This window comes from Stegostoma tigrinum, chromosome 4, assembly GCF_030684315.1.
Source record: "Stegostoma tigrinum isolate sSteTig4 chromosome 4, sSteTig4.hap1, whole genome shotgun sequence".
Taxonomy (NCBI): domain Eukaryota; kingdom Metazoa; phylum Chordata; class Chondrichthyes; order Orectolobiformes; family Stegostomatidae; genus Stegostoma; species Stegostoma tigrinum.
The window spans coordinates 97582672-97607288 of NC_081357.1; the positions used below are offsets into that span (position 1 = coordinate 97582672).

General features: G+C 40.2%; 1 protein-coding gene across 6 annotated transcripts in view; it reads right to left on the reverse strand.

The window, feature by feature from the left end:
- Positions 1-24617, reverse strand: part of LOC125452648 (signal-induced proliferation-associated 1-like protein 2) — a 548569-nt gene that overhangs the window by 163326 nt on the left and 360626 nt on the right. For all 6 annotated transcript variants that reach the window (XM_059645560.1, XM_059645563.1, XM_059645558.1 and 3 more), the window contains one exon: positions 23931-24205. In XM_059645560.1, the coding sequence (XP_059501543.1) occupies positions 23931-24205 (275 nt within the window). The remainder of the gene's footprint in view (positions 1-23930; positions 24206-24617) is intronic.

Below are 24617 nucleotides of genomic sequence, written 5' to 3' on the forward strand. Positions count from 1 at the left end.
CACTTGAACACCTTTCAGATCACCCAAACCTTCTAAATTCAAATGACTACATAGTTAGGGTACACAACCTATCCTCATTATTTAAGCTTCACTTTCATCCTACAACTTTGAAATCATGTCTGATTGTAGGGAAGGCTGAATTAACAGCAAAACATTACTTCACCAATCTCATCACTTTTGGAGTGAACAGGATGGAAGAATGGACAAGACTGTCTTTCATTCTCTAACACTGGCCATATCTACTCAGCCTGACAGATCTAAGAACTTCAGAGCCCACGTTTCTGAAAGGTTTCATTTTTAAACAGAAATTTTATTCAATGTTTTGGTTTGTTTAGTAAAAAAGTGAATGTATTTTATTTAACAGCCTCAGTATTACGAATTTACTGGATTATGCTGCTTTAAGCTGTATATTTGTAGTATATACACAAAGTCAGTTTTAGGTTTTAGGAAGCTGAAAATTAGTCATTTTTCTGTTTTTTTCCTAGCTTGGTGGTGTAAATGCTTTAGCATGTGGATAGTATTTGGAAGTTTAATTCTATAATATTTTATAGAAAGACTTTGCCCAATTGAAATGGGAATGCTCAAATTTGTGATTTACACTTGCCTAAAGGAAAATACAAGTTGTCACATTTTTGTGGCAACATCTTTTGGATTAAATTAAAAAGGCATAAACTGTTTAATGGGAAAACACAAAAATACAAATAAAGTTAAACTAAACATCTGATCAGCTCACACTCATACACAAATTTCTAAATAAGTGAATGAATGATATTCTGCTCACAATAAATCAGCTAACTAGATAGCCTCACATCTAAATCAGCGACACAGCATTTAGCATGCATTGGCCCAACATCTTTGGCTTAAATAATGCAAAATAAGCTCATTTTTAGGGCTCTTGTGGTACAGTAGTAGTGCTGTTCCCTCTGAACCAGGAGACCCAGGCTCACATACCACCTGCTCCAAAAGTACGTAATGATCTCTCCGGACAGGTTCATTGAAAACATCTAAGTTCATTCCTTCAATGCGAAGCTTTGCAGGGATGTTTTGGCCACATTTATTAAAACACCACATTAATACATTCATGGTTCAATGAGACTGAAGAACAGAAACCTGATTTTGGCTAAAACAACTGAGAGCTCTTCAGCCATGGCCCTGTAAGTCCACAGATAGGAGATACTATTCAGTGATGAAACCTGATGATACTCAACTTGTCCTCACCACAACTGCTCACAATCCTTTCGTTATGACTAAGCTGTCCAAGTTCCTGACCAATGTTTGGTATGGGATAAGCAAAACATTTCAATTAAATATGGGGAAGACCAAAATTAAGACCATAAGACAAAGCAGCAGGACTAGGCCATTCAGCTCATGAAGTCAGCTCCACCACTGAAACAACTTCCCATGTTGGACAGAGCTCTGATGAAAGGTTCTACAATTGCTCTCAATATTGATATGCTTTAATGCCAGTGAACTGTGGCTGCAGCTTGTCCAATCTATAGAATGCAACTTGCAGCTATTACTAATGGATTTTTTGCTATCACTTCAGATCCTCTGCCACCAAGATGGTCAACAGCAACAAGATCATGATTACACCATTAGCCCATTGTTCTCTTCTAACTTAAATGTCATCCTAATTAAGGCACTTTTTATTTGCCCTGGATTGTTACTGATGATTATTTATAATTCTCCACTTGGCCCAACTCTAGGAGAACCATCACTACAAGGACTGGGTGATGCAAGACTTAGCCACTTAGCACATTCTTGGAGTAGCCAGGAAGGGGCAACGAATGTATCATTCAGATCCAAAAAACAAATTGAGGAATGTTTTCTCCAACAGAACATTAGTTCTGGCTTCATGTAAATTCGTCACATTATCAGTGCACGACTTGACGACCGGGAGGCTTGTGAAGCAAATCTTCGAAAAGTTTATTCTAATTTCAAACTGTTTTTTTCCTGCTTACTGCCAAATAAGCCATTTGTTTGGCGGGGGGGTCAAAAACTAAGTGTGGTTTTTGTGTGATGAGTGACAGAACAGAGGAATGTGTGCACGGTACCTGAGTATGAGGGAATGTGTAATTATAAAAACTGCTCCAGTTTTAAAAATCTAGAATGACCTAAGTTACGAACAGGAATAGGTTTTATGCAGAAGTAGCTTGCTTTTTTTAAAAAAAGAATAACTCTCCAAAATTAAATAACCATCTCCCCATGGCCTTTTAAGTCTTTAATTAAAAATATTTAATACTTGGCACACAGGTGTCCTTCTCCAGGTTATCGGGGCTTAATTTAAGGGCAGCATTTATTGTAATCATGGTTTTATTCTGTTGACTGCTCTTATAACTTTGCCACCAAAGCAAGCTTGTCACAAATTTACGGAGTGACACGAGTTCAGACAGACTCACAAGATGTAGTCTCCCCTTCATTTGCTTGTACACCATGTAGCCACTGCATCATGAATGTACTAATATACTCCTGCCTGTAATAACTCCAGAGGCCAATATCCTGTCACCAAGTCACCCTTTATTTACACATGGACAGTCCTTAACATTGATCCAGTTCCCTCAGAGCCAGCTCTCAGAGCTGACAGGATGCCTGACACTCTTGCTTTTATCTGCCAACCTGATTGGACCAGATTAACACCCTCAATCAGGGAACTCATATTCTATGAGGTCCATCTGGGTGATCTTGTTACAATCACTACATTCCCTGTTGCTATATTTATTTATTAATATATTTGCTCTGGTAATGTGCTATTAATTTATTCATGCATTACTTCACCTATGGCCACTTATACAAATTCAATTCTCCTGGTTGCTGTTGATGCCCACTTCTATAGTGAATTTAATTCACTGGAGCCTGTTTCTCTGTAAATGTATTTATCTCATTCCACCTGTAGCTCTATGAATTTATTCAGTGGAGACCAATCCTCCATTTTTCCAAAAAAAATCACTCCTCCCTACATATGCGTACACTGCTTTCTGCTGTCTGGTTGTTTCATACAGCAAGGGTGACTATTAATGATTTTAAAGATTTGACATAGTCAATATTTTAGTTCACATAGGGGTCATTTGACTTTTTATTCTCTGATGGTACAAGTAAATTATCATACTTAGCTTTCGCAAAAGATCATTATTTTTGCTCCAAGTGTTTAATTCCCTCTTGGTTTATTCTGATTTGACAGCAAAGAGACAATATATTCCAGGGTCTAATTACTCTGAATGCATGCAAAGCTTGGCAAAACTTGTCCTTTCATAGATGCAAAAAACTTGTATTTACACCTTATCACATCCCCAAGATGTTCAAAGATGTTTGACTATCAATTAGTTACTTATCTGCGTAGTCACTGTTGTCTTGAAAGAAAATGGCGGAAAATTTGTATCAACAAGATTCCAACAGATGAGCAATAACAATTCAAATAATAATCACAGAATCCCTACAGCGCAGAAGGTCTGCACCGACCTTCCAAACAGCATCCCACCTGGCCACTGCGCAATCATGCCACTATATCATGATGAGAGAAGGTTCATTAGGCTGATTTTTTAAAAAAAATCCATTTATGGGATGTGGGCATCACTGGCTGGCCAGCATTTATTGCCTATCACCATTTGCCCTCGAGAAGGTGGTCGTGAGCTGCCTTCTTGAACAGCTGCAGTCCACCTGCTGTGGGTTGACCCACAATGCCATAAGGGAGGGAAAACCAAAATTTTGACCCAGCGACAGTGAAGGAATGGCAATATATTTCAAAGTCAGGATGGTGAATGGCTTGGAGGGGATCCTGAAGGTGATAGCGCACCTCTATATCTGCTCCCCTTGTCCTTCCAGGTGGAAGTGCTCGTGAGTTTGGAAGGTGCTGTCTGAGGATCTTTGGTGAATTTCTGCAGTGCATCTTGTAGATAGTACACACTGCTGCTACTGAGTGTCGGTGGTGGAGGGAGTGAATGCTTGTGGATGTAGTGCCAATCAAGTGGGTTGCTTTGTCCTGGTTGGTGTCAAGCTTCTTGACTGTTGTTGGAGCTGCACTCATCCAGGCAAATGGGGAGTATTCCATCACACTCCTGACTTGTGCCTTGTAGATGGAGGACAGGCTTTGGGGAGTCAGGAGGTACGTTACTCACCGTGGTAGCCCTAGCCTTTGACCTGCTCTTGTAGGCACTATGTTTATGCAGTGAGTCCAGCTGAGTCCTTGATCAATGATAACCTCTAGGGATATGGATAATGGGGAATTCAGTGATGGTAACATCATTGAATGTCAAAAGACAGTGGTTAGATTGTCTCTTATTGGTCATGATCATAGCCTGGCATTTGTGTGGTGCGAATATTACTTGCTACTTTCAGAAACATGTATTAGAGCCATAGAGTCATAAAGCACAGAAGCAGACCATTTGGTCCAAACAGTCCATGCTGAACATAATCCCAAACTAAACTAGCACCTGCCTGCTCCCGGCCCATGTCCCTCCAAACCTTTCCTATTCCTGTACTTATCCAAGTATCTTTTAAACAGTATAATCGTGTCCACACCTGCCACATCTTCACGAAGTTCATTCCACACATGAAACATCCAATGTGTAAACGAAAATCTCCCTTTATGTCTTTTGTAAATCTCTCTCCCCTCACTTCAAAAATATGCCAATTGTCAGCCAAGCCTTGGTATTGCACAGATCTTGTTACATTTGAATATGGAATGCTTCAGTATCTGAGGAGTTGCAAATGATGCTGAACATTGTGCAATCATTGCAATTATTGGCGAACATCCCCACTCTGACTTTATGACTGCAGGAAGGTCATTGATGAAGCAGCTGAAGATGGTTGGGCCTACGGCACTCCTGAGAAACTCCTACAGAGATGTCCTGGATCTGCAACAACTGACATCCAACAACCACAACCATTTTCCTTTGTGTCAGGCATGACTCTTAGCGCCGGGGTGTTTCACCCCTGGATATCCATTGATTCCAGTTTTGCCAGGATCCTTGATGTCACACACTGTTGAATACAGCGTGGATGCCAAGGGCGGTCACTCTCACCTCACCTCTGGAATTCAGCTCTTTTGTCCATGTTTGAACCAAGGCTGTAATAAGGTCAGGAGCTGAGTGGTCCTGGTGGAACCCAAACTGGGCATCACTGAGCAGGTATAATGGGAACTGCAGATGCTGGAGAATCCAAGATATCAAAGTGTGAAGCTGGATGAACACAGCAGGCCAAGCAGCATCTCAGAAGCACAAAAGCTGACGTTTCGGGCCTAGACCCTTCATCAGAGTGCTCTCTGTTGAAGGGTCTAGGCCCGAAACGTCAGCTTTTGTGCTCCTGAGATGCTGCTTGGCCTGTTGAGTTCATCCAGCTTCACACTTTGTTATCTTGTCACTGAGCAGGGGCTGCTTGATAGCACTGTTGATGACACCTTCCATCACTTTACTGATGATCGAGAGTTGACTGATGGGACGGTAATTGGCAGAGTTGGGTTTGTCCTGCTTTTTATCTATAGGACATACATGGGCAATTTTCCACATTGTTGCATGGATGCTACTGTTGTACTGAAACAGCTTGGCTAGGAGAGCAGCACATTCTGGAGCACAGGTCTTTAGTACTATTGCTGGAATGTTGTCAGGGCCAGTAGACTTTGCAGTATCCAGTATCTTCAACCATTTCTTGATGTCACATGAAGTGAATCAAATTGGCTGAAGACTGGTATCTGTAATGCTGGGGACCACTGGAGGAGACCGAGATGGATCATCCACTCGGCACTTCTGGCTGAAGATTGGTGCGAAAGTTACAGCCCTATCTTTTGCACTGATGTGCTGGGCTCTTCCATCATTGAGGATGGGGATATTTGTGGAGCCTCCTCCTCCAGTGAGTTGTGTAATTGTCCACCACCGTTCACGACTGGATGTGGCAAGACTGCAGAGCTTAGATCTGATCCATTGGCTGTGGAATCGCTTAGCTCTGTCTATCACTTGCTGCTTTCGCTGTTTGGTGTGCAAGTAGTCCTGTTTGGTGGCTTCAGCAGCTTGACACTTCATCTTGTTATGCCTGGTGTTGCTCCTAGTATGCCCTCCTGCATTCACCATTGAATCTGGGTTGATCCTCTGGCTTGAAAACCAAAAGAACTGCAGATGCTATAAATCGGAGACAAAAGTAGAAATTGCTGGAAGAGCTTAGTAGGTCTGACAGAATCTGAGAAGAGGAATCAGAGTTAATGTTTCAGGTCGACTGACCCTTCCTCAGAACTTGGGATTTCTCTCCACAATGTTGCCAGACATGCTGAGCTCTTCCAGCAATGTCAATTGATCCCCTGGCCATTGGTAATGGTTAAGTGGGGGATATGCCGGGCCACGAGTTTACAGATTGTGCTGGAGTACAATTCTGCTGCTGTTGATGGACAGATGCACCTGCAGCAGGCAGATTGGCAAGGATGAGGTCAAATACATTTTTCCCTCTTGCTGGTTCCCTCACAAACTGCCACAGACCCAATCTAGCAGCTATGTCCTTTAGGACATGACCAGCTCGATCAGTGGTACTGCTGCCGAGCCACTCTTGGTGGTGGACACTGAAATCCCCCACCCAGAGTGCCCTTCCCATCCTCAGTGTTTCCTCTAAGTGTTGTTCAACGTGGAGGAGTACCAATTCATCAGCTGAGTGAGGACAGTACATGGCAATCAGCAGGCAGCTTCATTGACCATGTTTAATCTGTAGTCATGAGACTTCATGGGATCCGGAGTCAATGTTGAGGACTCACACGGCAACACCCTCCTGACTGTATACCACTGTGCCACCCCCTCTGCTGGGTCCGTCCTGCCGGTGAGACAGGGCATATCCAGGGATGATGGTGGTGATGTCTGGACATTGTCTGTAAGGTACGATTCTGTAATTGTGACTATGTCAGGCTGTTGCTTGACTAATCGATGCGACAATTCTCCTGATTTTGGCACTAGCCCCCAGACGTTAGTAAGGTGCACTTTTCATGTCAACAGGGCTGTTTTTCCCATTGTCTTTGCCAGTGCCTAGGTCAATGCCAATGATCTGTCCATTACTGTACTCCAGCACAATCTGTAAACTCATAGCTCCTAGAAATTGCTGGAGAGACTCTATAGCAACTGATACAACTGAATGGCTTGCTAGGTCATTTCTGAAGGCAACTGAGAGTCAACCACATTGCTATGGGTCTGCAGTCACATGTAAGCCTGACCAGCTGAGGATGGTAGATTTCCTTCCCTGAAAGATATTGAGCCAGATGGGCTTTTCCGCACAATCAACAAATGATTTCATGGTCATCAGTAGATTCTTAATTCCAGATTTTTTTTTTAACTGAATTCAAATTCCAACATCTGCCACCGTAGGATTTAAATATTAGCTAGGTGTCTGGATTAATAGTATAGTGATAATATCACTGGGCCATTGCCTTCCCCTAAGGGGAATGGATTCACTGTCATATGAGGAAAGGTACAGTAGATTGGGCCTGTACTCATTGGGAAATAGAAAAATGAGACGCAACCTTATTAAAGCATACGAGATTCATACAGGACAGTAGATTCAGAAAAGCTGTTTCTCCTTCTGGGAGAGAGCAGGACTGAGGGCAAAATCTCAGAATAAGGGCTGCATTACTACAGCATGGAAACAGATCCTTCAATCCAACTCGTCCATGCTGACCAGATATCCTAAATTAATCTAGTCCCATTTGCAAGCGTTTGGCTCATATCCCCCTAAACACTTCCTACTGATATACTCAGCCAGATGCCTTTTAAATGTTGCAATTGTACCAGCCTCCACCACTTCCTCTGGCAACTCATTCCATACATGCACCACCGTCTGCATGAAAATGTTGCCACTTAGGTCCCTTTTAAATCTTCCTCCCTCATCTCAAACCTATGCCCTCCTGGTTTGGGCTCTGCTGCCCTGAGGAAAAGACTTGGATATTCATCCTATGCCTCTCATGATTTTATAAACTTCCACAAGCACAACTTCCTCAGCCTCTAACCACTCCAGAGAAAATAGCCCCAGCCTATTCAGCTTCTCCCTATAGTTCAAACCTCCAACCCTAGCAACACCCTTGTAAATCTTTTCTGAATTCTTGCAAGTTTCACACCATCTTTACTACAGCAGGAATATCAGAATTGAATGCAGTATTCCAAAAGTGGCCTAACTAATGTCCTGTACAGCATCAACATGTCTTCCCAACTCCCATATGGAATGCACTGTCCAATAAACACAAGTGCCTTCTTTACTATCCTATTTACCTGTGCCTCTACTTTCAAGGAACTGTGAACCTACAACCTAAGGTCTCTTTCTTCGGTGATACTCCCCAGGACATTACCATTAAATGTATAACTCCTGCGCTGATTTTCCTTTCCAAAATGAATGGTCTCCTAATCAATCGACTCCATTATGAACTTCCCTGGATTTACTTCCATAAAATGTTGTTTCTGGTGACCACAAGAAGTTTATTTGCTTGAATTGACTGGAGTGCAAAAAAAAACTCAGCTGGCAGGAGGATACCAATACCTTGCTGCAGATTTTCTTGAATATTCATTTTATTTGAATTACTAAGAAACTGTTCCAAAAACAATACCTTAAACTAAACACTCTACTTTGACACTTCAGCAATGTTTGATACCTTGCATATACTTCTTTTAAGAAAATAAAGCATTGATCTTGCATCCCTGTAACTAAGCAGAACAGAAATTATATTTAGCTTCTTAGCTTGTACACATGAATAAATATAAAATTAATTGAACTGCTTACAGGCAGTTTCTCCTTTGACATACAGCACTACAAATAATTCCCTTTCACATTATACATTTCATTTGGAACATAGCAACTATTTTGTTCACAGGTTATCGATTGATTAAAGAAAGAGTTATAAATTATCTGCGCAACCAAAGGGAATCATAGTGAGGTGATGATTCTATTTTGTACATAGTTTGCCAAGGACAAATCTCTCACAGTAAATGCATTTGGATAAAACAGGATTCCATTTCTCAGTTTCTGAGATCATTCACATAAGATACACAAATACATTTGAGATGCTTTGCTATTAGGCTATTATTTAGCGCTCATAGTTAACGTATAAATAACTCACTGTGTCTGAAGTCAGTGATCTCAAATTTGAAACATAAAAACTAGGTATAAATCATTGAGAACATGGTCATCAGATATAACAATATTCATGCAGAAAGGACAAAAGAAAGCACAGAGTCATAAATCTAAGATTTAAAACCATGGAAATTAAGTAAACACATTCTTAAAAATGCTCGGCTACGTATTTTGCATATTTCTCAAGAATAGCAATGGCTCTACAAGAACAGCCACTCATATTGAAGGAGTATATCCAGTTGACAGTATATTATAAAACAAAGAAATGCAGATCTGAAACAAAAACATGAATTTGTGTATTTGTGAAACGTATCATGTTTGAACTGGATCAGTAATTATTCAAAAACACTCCACATCATGTTTTATTTTCCTAATCTAGGGAAATTCATGTTAGTGATCAAATAGAAATATTTTTAAAAATCCAAATATCTACAACTTTAAGTTTCACAATTTGTTAATGGCAATGAGGCAAACAGCAAAGTACATATAATCACAACTTCTCACGGAAAATTTTAACTACTGGGATAAAAAGTAATTCGATCAATTAATCACATCCTTTAAAAAAAGTTTATGTTTCACAACGCAGAACATACTTTCACTGCTTAAATTCTAAACTATATCTATGTGGGAATATGCAACATCTCCACAAGACAGCAGCTGAATTTAGTTACTAAGATAATTAGCTTAAGCTGTTTTTTTTCTGTACCTGGGGCTGAGCTAACTCAAGAACATATAATTAAAGGCATCTCAGTGCAACTTAGAAAAGAGTACTGGAGTTTGGGTGAGTAAGGGAGTTAGCTGGAGGCAGGAAAGGAACGTGTTGCTCCTTCGTTTTTTTCTAACTTTCTCAGCCTGTAGGATTTGGTTCTTCCTCTACTACAATAAAAACAGAAAGCGTAGTTCTGAAGAAGTTTTATTGGGTGCAAAATGTTAACTGTTTCCCTCTCTACGGATGATATCGCAAGTGCTGAATTTCTCCAGTACTTTGTTTTTATTTCAGATTTTGAGCAAAATTTTGACTGCATTTGGTTTTTATTCTGCTTCAGAGAAAGAAGCTAGCTGTTTGACAAGTGTCCGAAGTGGTTAAAGTCTGTTCTACTTCTAACACTTAAAATAGTATAGGACCTGGTGAGAGGATGAATGAAATTTGTAAAAAATAAATGTGACTAAAATAATTAAGCAAAGTAAAACATATTAGAATATTAATACAGATGAAATGTCATGGCAGAAATATGTTGGAGCTCCTGGATTCGAGTGTGATCCAGGGCAAATATGTCTGCAGTATGTGTTTGTGACTCGTGTAGCTTCAGCACTGCGGACACTGCTACAAATCAGGGAGAGGGGAAATTACCTGCATTTTGCATCAAGAAGGTGGTCACACCCTTATGATAGGTCTTCTGAATTGATCAGTTGCAGGAAAAAGAGCATGTGGCTGCAGCTGAGGTTGGTATATGAAAAGTCAGAGGTCAGGACTGTAGGAGCCTCAGACTTTAAAATTATCTGACATTTGAGTTTTGTTTGGATGTTGGCAGAGGTTGCAAGGTAAAACAACTGACCATAGCATCTCGGTACAGGAAGCCATTCAAGTTGATGGAATAAAATGAAATGTTGTGGCCATAGAGGTCAGTATAATGAATGTGATTGATACCGTTCTCTTCAGTAAACAGTGAGAGTCCAAACTGATCTTTCACGTACCTTGTGTCAGGGTTCAGGATATCTGGTCAGGCTGGAGAACTTAAAATGGAAGGGGAGCATCCAGTTGTCCTGGTCCATGTAGGTATCAAGAACTTGGGAAGGACAGGTAATGAGGTTCTGTATAGTTAGTATAAGGAACTAGAAGCAGAACCTCAAAGGTAATAATCTCTGGATTATTATCTGCACCATATGAAAATTAACATAGGATAACTAAGATTAGTGAAAAGAATGCATGGTGTTGTAATCCCAGCTGATGTTACTACTGGACATGTCGGATTCCAAAATGAAATCTGGTTTGGTAGATTACACTTTTATTTTATATAAGTTAATGTAGTGATCCTTCACTGAAATATAAACACAAAAGGCTGAAGATCTGGTTTTAATAAACAAACCATTAATGTGCAAAAATCCCCATCCGTCTAAATGTCATATAGTATGAAAGATTTCAAACCAACAGGACAAAATGAAATCTCGCCTACTCCCCAAAACCGTCACTTTATACAGTTAATCAAAATCCATAGAAATATTCCCTTTCCTGTCTAGTCCATAGGTTTGACTTAACTGCTTCTTCTCAGTTCCTGTCCTGTGAGCTGTGAAGTCTACACCCTGGGACAGACTTACAACTGACACTTAAGTTTTCTCTATCTTTTAACAATTTACAATGATCTGAAGAAATTCACCTGTCTGGAAGTTTTCACAAACTGAAAGCTTTACACTGAGGTAATTTATTCCCTTAACTATTCTGAACAATTTCCTTTTCTAGAGAGATTATACTTGCTTCTTACCCCAGGCAGGTTTCCTTCAAACCAATCCAAAAACCTTCAAACTACATTTTTAAAAAATCCTCATCTTGCATTCAGTGACCATTAATAGTTTAATTCTTTCCTGCATAACAGACTTTCATTAACGCTTTTAGAGATCCTTGCAGTTGTCTCCTCTCAAACACACCTTGATTTTTAGTCATGGCTCCAGAAAGACTGACCTAATTCATTTTTAAATCCCCTCAGAAAAATAAACAACACCAATATGCTGCACTTCTCCACACAAAGGCGTAATGACCCCTTCAGCAGAAGTAGCTTTTGTTTCAAGGGACACTGGCACAAGCTTTGGGTTAAGTGGGATTATTCAGATGGTCTATGTCTAACACTCTGTTGGGATCAATGTTCTAGAAAGCCACATAACAAGAGAAGAGGAGGGTTTTAAACTATCCAGGAGTAATGGATCAAATTTGGGAAAATGTGGTAACTCAAACAGTAGAGTTATTAATATGGGAAATGAAAAAAAAACTGTCAAAAACGGATTGAGAGGAAAAATCTAAGAATTAATCAACATAAAATGAGACCTTACAAATCATAAGGACAAAACAAAATGTTCTGTATCTGAATGCATTCCAAAGTGAAACAAATGAACTGATAGTGCAAATAGAAATAAATAATTATGACCTGATAGCCATTACAGAGACATGGTTGCAGGGTGACAGATTAGAATCTGAATACTGATGACATTTCGACAGGCAGGTGGCTAAGAAAATGTGGAGGGATGGCTCTGTTAATTAATGATTGTATTAGAGTGATTATCTAAGATCTAGAAACCAGGATGTGGCTGCAGTCTGAGAAGAGATAAGAAGTGATTGTGGCAAGAAGTTATTTGTGGGCGTTGTGTACAAGCCAGCTAACAAGCCACTCTGGAGGTTGGAATATCATGAATGAAATAGTACGAACTTTCCAGAATTAGGGTGATAATCTGTTTACAGATTGGAAAAATCAGATAGGTAAAGGCCCTCTACATGAGGATTTCACAGAATGCATTGGCAGTAGATTCTCAAAACAATGTGTTCTGGGGCCAATCAGACAACCTTTTATGCTAGGACTGGTATTGTACAAAGTCATAGGATTAATTGATGATCTCATGCTGAAGACATGAGATAACAGCCATCACAATATGATTGAATACAACATTCAGGTGGAGGGAAAGAAAAGTCTGTCCAACATTAAAATTTAAAACTGAAATGAGGGTAATTCAAGGGCACAAAGCACAGCTAGCTACAGCGAAGTGGCAAATTAGGTAAGTAAAGATGTTGTGAGAAATGCTTAGGAGATATTTCTGAATACACAGAAAAGGTACATTCCTAAAGGAAAGAAAAACTCCACCATCTGTGGACCATCTGTGACTAATTAAAAAAAGGTTAAAATAATCTTAAACTTAAACAGAAAGCATGCCATTGTGCAAAGATGGGTATAAGGTCACAAAACTGGACATGATATTTATATGAAGGTACTTCCTTTATTAAATCTATTTGTGCTCAAAAGATTGTCAAAATTGATTAATTTGAAAGTCAAGCACATACCTGAATTTCTTTTTATATAAAAGCTTACTACAAGGACGCTGGGCTTTTCTTTCTAAATGAAACACTCACTGGAAGAAAAAGCCTTATGGAGTATGGAACTGCTTAGATGGGTCACTTCTGGGTGAAAGACTGGTTTAGAAGATTGTCGGGATAATCTGCTGAGAAAAAAGCCTACCAACTCATCCATTTGCTCTCTTTTGAAAAACCCTTCTGAGGCCAGTGAGAGAGCTGGAAAACTAATGGGAAAATTCTTTTGAGAAGCTTCTGGAAGACTTCTTGATATATTCTGAACCACGTGCTTTTGAAAAGGTCCCAGTGACAATGTGCCTAGTGAAATCTGTCCATGTCATGAAGGTTCATAATAGAGTATCATCATTTTGGAACTCATTTTCAAAAAGTTAAAACTCATTTATGGCTTTGAATTTGATTGCATTTCTATATTATGCATGTCAAGAATAAAAGGACATAGTTTTTAATCTCATGTTTGAGTTCTGTGATTGGGGACAGATTGTCTTGGTTTGCTTACATGAATTTAGGTAAAGCCTCTAAAATTCTTGCGACGAACAGTTCAGTGCATTAAAAACAAAGTTAGAAGAGAGAGAAGAAAAGTCTAGTAGCAAGGTGCCCTGTGAAACAACTTCATAGGTGATGTATAGGTTTCCTTCAGTGAAGAGAAGGTGATTCAGACAAGACATATAAAAACAACAGTACTGTTTAGCAGTCTCCAAAACAGTCAATGCAGAAAAAAGAAATTCTGAGTAATTGTGAGGTTAGTTACAGAAAACCTCCAGAAACAGAAGGTTTTAAGGTATCAAAAAAGAAGATATTGGTAAAGGTAATTCAATGCAGGAATTTCACAACACATGTTCAGTAATAAAGAAACAGCTTGTTTAAGGAATTCATTAACTAAAGATAATACTGAGTGAATGCAGAGGTTTGCCAGTACTAACTGCCAGTACTAACTGAAAAAGAATTTTAAAAGTGGAGGCAGGGTGCCCTTCGCTGAGGCTTGAGTATCTGCAAGTTTTCTGTTGACGGTAAAAGGGTTGAATCTTTACTTCTGATATTTGTAATAAGACTGTTTCAAATAGATCTTTTTTAGTGTTAAATAGTTTGTGCTTTCGTTCTTTTGTATGTAATGAACATTGAAATTCTCTTGTTAGATGTACACTGGCAGCTTCTTACGAATACTTTCACTGACTGGCCATCATAGTAAACAAATAGCAAAAAGAGCACTTACTGGTTATCAGGCCAGGTTTCACTTATCCAGTATTAATGTCAGCTGTTGTCATAATCAGGAAGCCAGACTGAAAACCACCTGGTATATTTCATATTTTATCCTTTTTCTTCAAGCATTAGCAATTATTTGGCCAAAGGTTTCTTAAATCTCTATCTTTGCTGAGAAATGTTCTTCATTACTTACTTAAGAGTGTGTGTGTTTTGTATGTGCGTGTGTACATGTGCACGTGCCTGTGTGGGGTGTGTGTGTGTTATTTAGAAGGTTTTAGTTTTTATCTGGTATCGTCACATATACCAAGACACAGTGAAAAGTGCTTTTTTGCAAGTTATACAGGCAGAACATACCATACAAAGCGCTTCAGAGTATCAGAAGAGAGTGCAGAATACAGTGTTACACCCACAGAGAAGGTGCAGAGAGAGAGAGGAGAGAGATGATCAGAATTAACATTTGAGAGGTTTGTTCAAAATTCTGATAACAGTGAAGAAGAAGCTGTTCTTAAATCTATTCGTATATGTATTCAAACTTTTATATCTTCTGCCTGATGGAAGAGGGTAGAAGAGAGTATAACTGGGGTGGAGGGGTCTTTGACTATATTGGTTACTTCCATTTCAGATTGTGCTAATTATCTTTGCAAATTTGCTGAATAAGGTCTGTTTTTGTAATGAATACATTGTTACTGGTCAATGAACTTCTTTTGCATTTTGAAACAAACAAAATACATAACTTTCTGTATCGGTAAGAGGCTAAAGCATTTAAATCTATATTGTAATAGTGGTGTAGTGAAAATACAGAAAGGCTGTGCACTCCTCAAACCTCAGTTATAACAAAATGAACAGCAGTAAAAACTGACTAAAGATAACGGAAGAGAAAAAAATAGAGTATAAAAGGAAGCCAGCTAGAAGTGTAAAGCCAGATAGTAAGATATTTAAACAAATAGAGAGCTAAAGTGAGAGGTCCCATAGGAAGTGAGGCCCACAAATTTATAATGGAAAACAAAGTAGCTGCAAATGAATTAAAGAGGCATTGGGCAACAGTCTTCACTATTAATCAGATTTCCAGTGGCTCAAGGAGGCTGTTTACAATCATCTTCTCGAGGGCAAGTGGGGTTGAGCATCAAATTCTGGCCTATCCAGTGACACTCACATGCCATGGATGAAGAGAAACAAAGGAAATGGCAAGGAAGGAGGAACTTAAGAAAATGATAATCAACAGGGAAGTAGCATTGAGCACACATCTGGAGCTCTGGGCTCTCCTAAACCAAGAATTTAGTCTGCAATAATATTATTAAATCACTTCCATAACAGCATGTTCTGCACAGTGTTGCCCTCGATCCATTTCAATGTAAAGTCACTAGGGCTGTAAAACAACTGTCTGACCAACAGCATTGTGTTCTCAGGTTGCAAGGATGTTTCCTTAACTCACCTGTATGAAATGGAGGGGATGCAGGTCCATCAGTAACAATTATTGTATTTTAGTTCTCTCCACAATAGGACAAATTCTTCATTGAGTTATTCTAAAGAGGATTTTCACTCATTCTACAGACTCAGTAAACCCAGAACCTGGGGAGCTATCATGGTGGACAAAGAATAGTTGACATGATCTTTGTGGCATGTCAAATTCAAGAGAAGTCCCATGAATAAAACAAAATCAGTATAACCGACTGACTGGGACCTTTGACAAAGTAAACTGAGGAGCTGTGAATAGGGCTGCCTCAACAAGGCTAACCTAAAAATATGATTAAAGCCATCACTCATTTCAGTTTTTTAATAGAATGGTGCCCTAACAGATGTCTCCCTCGTCATCAATGGCAGGGAGCGAGGCTGGATAATGGCTCCTGTTCTATTCACCAATTATTTTTTGACCATTTTCTTGTATGCACTCAAAGATCTAGATATTGGAGTACATATTCAGTTCAAGAGAGACAGCAAGCTCTTCCACCTGCAAAGGCTCATGTCCCCGACAAATATGCAGCAACTACTAAATGAATTGCCATTTGCTGACAAGTACCTTTCACTGCACACAGGATCCAGAGGTCATCCAGCTGTTGGTAACTGCTTTCCACCAACCTGACAGGAAGTCTAAAAAGAATAGAGTCCACACTGAATGGCATCTCACTGTGCCTAATTCGTTTACTCGAGCGAGGTCATCTATTCACTCCTGGAACAAACTCAAAGACCCAGGAATCATAATTAATAATATCTCCGTTGCACTATGTTTTTATCTCAGCAGTATCCAATTCAACAACGATGCTGGATACAGTAATTAAGTTACCATTTACTTGGCAAAGCAAGCCCAGCAGTTGGTAGACCCACCCACAGGTTTGAAGAGATTGGAGGCTTTATATCAAATCAAAGACCAAAATCTACCACGCATCACTTAGTATGGCTGTGATGTATGGACAACCCATTAGAGTCAAATAAAGCAATTAGATGCATTCCTTCTTTGTTTGCTCAAGGTCTATCTGTAACATTAAGCGACAGGATAAAATCTGTCAAGGGAGTTCTTAAAGTTATGCATGCCTTGTAAAGACAGGATGTTCATCATGTGGGTATGTTTGAACCAGAGGAATATAGAAGACCATGTGCATCGCATAAACGAATGTGATTAATTTTGCGCTGCTTTAGTAAAGAGCTGGCACACACATGAAAATAATCTCCTTCCATGCAATTATTCAACTCATTCTAAAATCCATGAGCTGACAATTTGCCAGAATATTTATTTTCCATATGGGGGTTCTGTGGAATCTAGCTAGCAAATTAACTTGTTAAATATTTAACAACTTGATGTCATTACCTCTCGATGTATCCAGTGAGTGTTTCTGCGGAATCCAGTGATATTAAGTGCAGTAAATTAAAATTGCCTCACAAAATTAATGTAAGAAAGAAGTAATGTTAGTCTTAAAAATATTAAGTGATTAAGGAACTGGTGAATAAATCTGGAGTCTTCTAATAGGCTGGAGTCCCATTCAGTATGCTTTAAACCCGGAGAGTAAAAGCTAAAAGCAAACAGACTCTTTTAAAAAATATATATGGTGATATAACAATCTTAAGGCTGCTCAAAAAACGTCTGTGTGTGTTGCTGCTAAAGCTAAGAAAGAAAATTCTCTGGAAATTCTCAAAACTCGCTAGAAAATTCTCTGTTACTGCTGACTGGCAGCATTTGTGGACAGACTGAAAGAAAATGGGGAATGAGACCAGCAGCCCTTAAACTATATCTCTAAGAGCTTCAGCACGTTCTGCCCAAAAATGTGTGGATTATTTCAGCCTCTGCATATTGTATTTTGTCACTGGACTTGCATTTCTGTATTGTTTATCACAATGCACGTTCTGTTTCCAATTCAGAAAATATATAGGTTCTAGCATGGGGGAAATGTAGGGACGGAGGAGGGAGTGGGTCAGGAGCTTTCTTACATCCAACTCTTTTATGATTTCTTCCAGATGAAGAGACCTCCTCGTTCGCAGGCCATAACAATGTCTCACCATGCCATTTGTCCCTAACTTCCTTGCTTATCCCACACTTCCATGTTGCTCTAACATACTCAAATTCCATTAAACTTGCATCTAAACATGCACATTGGACCTCCAATTGCTTTGTACAGAAAAATCAAGAAAGGAGAAGAAAGAAACAACTTAATTTATTTTTTGAACAAGTAACAAAGAGGATTGATGAGGGCAGAGTGATAGGTGTGATCTACTTGGGCTTCAGTAAGCGTTTGACAGGGCTCCTCATGGTAAACTGGTTAGTAATGTTAGGATTACACAGAATACAGGGAGAACTAACAATTTGGATACAGAACTGGCTTGAAGGTTGAAGACAGAGGGTGGTGGTGAAGGGTTCCTTTACAGATTGGAGGCCTGCGACCAGTGGTATGCCACAAGGATCAGTGCTGGGTCCACTGCTTTTTGTCATTAATATAAATGATTTGGATATGAACATAGAAGGTATGGTTAGTAAGCTTGCAGATGGCACAAAAATTGAAGGCACAGTGAACAGCATAGAATGTTACCTCAGAATACAATGGGATCTTGATCAGACGGAGTTTAATTTAGATAACCTAAGTTATGGGAATTGACCACTTTGACCTCAGGTCTGTTTAATACAACCATGATTGATCTTCTACCTCAAATGCACATCGTTACTTACTTCACATCTCCCCTGATTCCCTGAGTGCTCAAAAATTCAGTTTATTTCAGTTTTGAATACAATCTGCCATGGAGTGTCCACAACCTTCTGGGGTTTAAAATTCCAAGTATGCACACCCATTAACTGAAAAAAAATGTTAAATTGAATTTTGACTTTCAGGTCCAAATGCAATTATTACCAATGAAGCCCTGTAGCAGGAGTGTGTGAAGGTACTAACTTTGTGATTTGTTCATAGACCTGGAGGAACCTTCCTCAGTTTTCCATAAATATTGAGATTGCTTGACGACAGAGATTCCTCCTTTTGGTTTTGTCCAGAGTTGTTTTTCCCTCAATATAATGAAACCCAACTTATATACCCTGATAATGGGAACTGCAGATGCTGGAGAATCCAAGACAACAAAATGTGAGGCTGGATGAACACAGCAGGCCCAGCAGCATCTCAGGAGCACAAAAGCTGACGTTTCGGGCCTAGACCCTTCATCAGAGAGGGGGATGGGGAGAGGGTTCTGGAATAAATAGGGAGAGAGGGGGAGGCGGACCGAAGATGGAGAGTAAAGAAGATAGGTGGAGAGAGTATAGGTGTGGAGGTAGGGAGGGGATAGGTCAGTCCAGGGAAGACGGACAGGTCAAGGAGGTGGGATGAGGTTAGTAGGTAGATGGGGGTGCGGCTTGGGGTGGGAGGAAGGGATGGGTGAGAGGAAGAACAGGTTAGGGAGGCAGAGATAGGTTGGACTGGTTTTGGGATGCAGTGGGTGGAGTGGAGGAGCTGGGCTGGTTGTGTAGTGCAGTGGGGGGAGGGGATGAACTGGGCTGGTTTAGGGATGCAGTTGGGGAAGGGGAGATTTTGAAACTGGTGAAGTCCACATCAATGTGGACCAGTGTGGAAACTTCACCAGTTTCAAAATCTCCCCTTCCCCAACTGCATCCCTAAACCAGCCCAGTTCGTCCCCTCCCCCCACTGCACCACACAACCAGCCCAGCTCCTCCACTCCACCCACTGCATCCCAAAACCAGTCCAACCTGTCTCCGCCTCCCTAACCTGTTCTTCCTCTCACCCATCCCTTCCTCCCACCCCAAGCCGCACCCCCATCTATAAACTAACCTCATCCCACCTCCTTGACCTGTCCATCTTCCCTGGACTGACCTATCCCCTCCCTACCTCCCCACCTATACTCTCTCCACCTATCTTCTTTTCTCTCCATCTTCGGTCCGCCTCCCCCTCTCTCCCTATTTATTCCAGAACCCTCACCTCATCCCCCTCTCTGCTGAAGGGTCTAGGCCCGAAACGTCAGCTTTTGTGCTCCTGAGATGCTGCTTGGCCTGCTGTGTTCATCCAGCCTCACATTTTGTTGTCTTATATACCCTGATATTGGCTTTTAGAATGTCTTAATATCTAAATTTGGGATGTTCAATAACATAGGTTGATCTGTTCAGCTAGATGTAGAAAACTGCCTTTAATATGCAGTAACTGCCCATGGGAATGACTTTGCCAACTGGTTCAAAGTATTCCATGCTTCAACAAATCTCTTTTGTAAAGGAAAATTCTAACATCTCTAATCATTCTCTTAATGACAATCTGAAATTGATAACCTCAATAACCTGTGTTTCATGAAATACTACTGCTTCTAATTGTCTTGCTTGCTAATAATTACAAGCCTAGAATATATTGCAGAGATGTCAAATGAGCAATTTAAGAATATTACAGGCATAACTGCTTGGAGTACAACAGGATGGACGTGCTATTTATAGAAGCTAGATGCTTATCCAAGTATTGGGCACTTTTTTGATTGCTTGTTTATTCCCAAGTTCCTCAAAACCAGATTTATTCATTCTTACTCTAACCGAGTCAAACAATTAGCAACAGTAGGCAGTTTGCACTCCGCTGAAAGCTCTCTTGTTCTTGCAGTGCCTTGGTGAGTGGCAAATTATACAAGGTAAAATTTTCTTTAACGCAGGAAGACAATTACGACAATGCACAGAATATTTTAATTCAGGAGACAACTATGATGGATTCTAAGATGGTTCATACTGCCACCTTAGCAAATGTATCAAAAACCCTAAGTCTGCTTTTCATCACCTGCTTTGCCAAAGATCTGCAGAGCATATGCAGCAACCATGGAATTCAAATTAATTAGCCAGGTTTTGAAGCAGATGGCCATTTTTTTAAAAAATTAGCTGGTTAAGAGGGAATTACTCTGAATTAAACTGAATCATGGGCAATCAAAAAAGGTGAATTATGTCATGCACCTGTAGTCACAGCTTGAAGTCCAACCACATCTGAGCTCACAAATAAGCACAAATTCACAACCCATTCATTGTGATCCAGACACACGAAAGAAGAAAAATTGTATTCATTAAAAGCCTTGTACAATATAACCAGCTACAATGACTATGGATGGGCTGGAAAGAGGGACTCCTACATTTGGAAGTTTTTATTAGGGAGAAGCAATATCCTGATCACAACAAATATTTATATAACACCTTTAACACAGTGCAAAATTCCAAGGTGCTTCCCAGTAGAATTATGAAACTAAGAATTGCACAGAGTCAAAGAAGATATTAGGTCAAACGTCCAAAAACCTGATCAAGAAATAGGGACTAACACAGAAACTAAGAGCAGGAGTAGGCTTGTCAGCTCTTTGAGCTCGCTCCCCTATTCAGTTTGATTATAGCTGATCCTCTGTCTCAATGACATATTCCCACTTTCTCCCCATACTCCTTGATGCCTTTAAAATCTTGAAACTCATCTCTTCCTTGAACATATTCAATGACTTGACCTCCACAGCTTTATGTGGTACAGAATTCCGTACGTTCACTTCCCTTCAAGTGGAGACAATTTTCCTCACCTCAGTGCTAAATGGCCTAACCTGTATCCTGGACTGTAATCCCTAGACTTTGTAACCCAGGGAAAATATTATCCCTGCATCTAGTCTGTACAGACTTGTTAGAATTTAATACATTTCAATCGTATCTCCTCACATCCTTCTAAACTCTAGTGATTACAGGCCCAGTTGAACCCAGTTGGTTTAGGGATGGTGCAGTGGGGGGAGGGGACGAACTGGGCTGGTTTAGGGACTGCATCCCTAAACCAGCCCAGTTCGTCCCCTCCCCCCACTGCACCACACAACCAGCCCAGCTCTTCCCCCCCACCCACTGCATCCCAAAACCAGTCCAACCTGTCTCTGCCTCCCTAACCGGTTCTTCCTCTCACCCATCCCTTCCTCCCACCCCAAGCCGCACCCCCATCTACCTACTAACCTCATCCCACCTCCTTGACCTGTCCGTCTTCCCTGGACTGACCTATCCCCTCCCTACCTCCCCACCTATACTCTCTCCACCTATCTTCCTTACTCTCCATCTTCGGTCCGCCTCCCCCTCTCTCCCTATTTATTCCAGTTCCCTCTCCCCATCCCCCTCTCTGATGAAGGGTCTAGGCCCGAAACGTCAGCTTTTGTGCCCCTGAGATGCTGTTTGGCCTGCTGTGTTCATCCAGCCTCACATTTTATTATCTTTGCAGTACCTCACCAGTCACTTACTGCCTGCTACTCAGAAAGAGAACCATTTATTTCTGTTCTCTGTTTCATGTCTGTCAATTAATTTTTGATCCATCCTAATATAATGCCCCCTATGCCGTGTGCTTTTCTTTTGCCCACAAACCACTTGAGTTTCCTTGCCAAAAGCTTTCTGAAAATCCAAGTACACATATCCAAAGATTCTCCAAAATCTGTTCCACTAGCGTGTCGTCAAAAAACTCCAGATTTGTTAGGCACGAATGGTCTTTCATAAACCCAAGTTGGCTGTGTCCAATCCCATTAATACGATGTACAGAAAGTCAGTAAAACAGTTTGATAATTTAGCAAATGTGAGGAATTGAGAGAAATAGTGATGATTTATCATCAGCATACGCATAATCTGAAAGCACTGTGTTAGTTTATGTTATCTACAAATAATATCTATATGAGAAATCGAAGGGATTGAGGATCGATCCTCAGGGTACATCACAGGTGACAGCAGGAACAGAAAATATTGCAATTGATTGTCTGACTACAATGAAACAGAATTGTACAAGCAAAATTTGAATGTAGAGTTCCAGTCAGGACCTGAAGCTAGAGTGCGAAAGCATGCACAATGGTATAGGATAATACAATTAAGAAATAGGAGACACACAAACAATGCATAATTAAGAAATGGGGAAGGTAAATGTCACATTGTCTGATGGTCCCAAATCACAATAATTCATGCCAGTAATTCATCCTTTTATGCAGATTACACACACATTTCTTACCATTTCCAGGACCATACCAAGTCTCGACATTGCAATTACTGTACAGGAACACAATTATCAGCCCATCAGAGACCATTGTGCTGCAGCCTTTGCCTACATAACGCCATTGTGTTGCAACTGAGAATGAAAACATATACAGACTGCATGCATATGAAACTTGATGGAGAAATGCTGCTACTATCCAGCATTGGATCCCTGTTGGCCGAATAAATACACCACTTGACTACTGCAACTGAACTCAGTGTTGAATTTTGCAACAGGCAATTTCTTGGACCTTTCAGAATGAAACCAAACCAGAGGGGACCCAGCCAGCTGGACAACAGAAAAAGGACAATGGAGAAGGACAGTGTCATTAGCCATATGAAATGCTACTGAGAAGTAGAACGATGTGGTCAAGTTTATCTACTCCACACAAAGGATGCCATTTGTGATTTGTTTTTCCCTTTTATGGATATTTCTTCCAGAATGTAATAATGAGTGTAAGACAAAAAATACTTTGACAAAATGTGCTCTTTTTCAACAACAAACAACTTAGTTACAGGAATAAACAAGTGTAGAGCTGGATGAACACAGCAGGCCTAGCAGCATCAGAGGAGCAGGAAGGCTGACGTTTAGGGACTAGACCCTTCTTCAGAAAACTTTTAGTCTGTTTTCTGAAGAAGGGTCTAGGCCCAAAACATCAGCTTTCCTGGTCCTCTGATGCTGCTTGGCCTGCTGTGTTCATCCAGCTCTACACCTTGTTATCTCAGATTCTCCGGCAAGTGCAGATCCTACTATCTTTGTTACAGGAGTGTTATTGCCAAATTAAGTATTTCTAGGCAAGCTCAACCCCAACAACAGCCAGATTTTAAAATAAAAGTAACGCTAGTCGTAAATAATTTGCACTGTCACAGTAGAAAGTCTTAAAGCATTTCTCAGCTTTATTTGATCACTTTAAAAACGGTGAGGTTTATTAAAACCAGGGGAAAAGTAACTGCTGACATGTGATGATTACATCACTGGGCTTTGTTGTAGTTTATGTTCAGGAGAAAGATTCTCTGAACACTTATGTTCATGTCCAAGCTGTTTTAAAGTATCTACCAAAAGTCATACACCATGAGTTATTAGTCATCATATCTCAAAATGATAACGTTCCTTACCTTCTGGGTGATCCGTCTTCATGAGGCTGAATAATCACCACTTTCACTGTCACAGAGGTTCGTAAAAGGTCAATCATCTGCTCATGGGTCAAGGTTGCCACAGCTACTTTGCAGATCTCAACAAGACGACTCCCTTGCCTCAGGCCAGCTTTCCAAGCATATCCAAATGGTTCAACATCTGCCACAATACCTTCAAAGTTAACATGGAATCCTAGCTGTCCGAGGCCATTCCTTCTCAGAGTCATTTCTGCTGTTTCACAGCCTCTGGTCACTAACTGGATGAGAAGAATCATATTGTTAATTGTCTCCTCTGATCATATTTAGATCTGCAAAGAGATAACTGAAGTCATTTCATCTGACTTTCCTAAGAATCTGGTGTGTTGACATTATACACCATCCTCAGAAAGAGAAACACTTCAGAATTTTGAAATGGCTTGTAGTGTGACTGTCTTGAAACTGTGTAGACAACCAAGATTTTCTGCCAGCTTATATGGTCTTGGTCAAATTCACATTTGCATTTGATCTACAATCATTCCGTTCAAAATAATAAGCTGTTATCCCAACAGGAATAAATAAAGACTTTGCTCTTCCAAAGATCTCCTCTTAGACCACTAATGTGGCATTTTTGAACATAAGTAATCATAGGGTGGATTTTCAAAGTTTCTTACAATTATAGTGCCATTTATT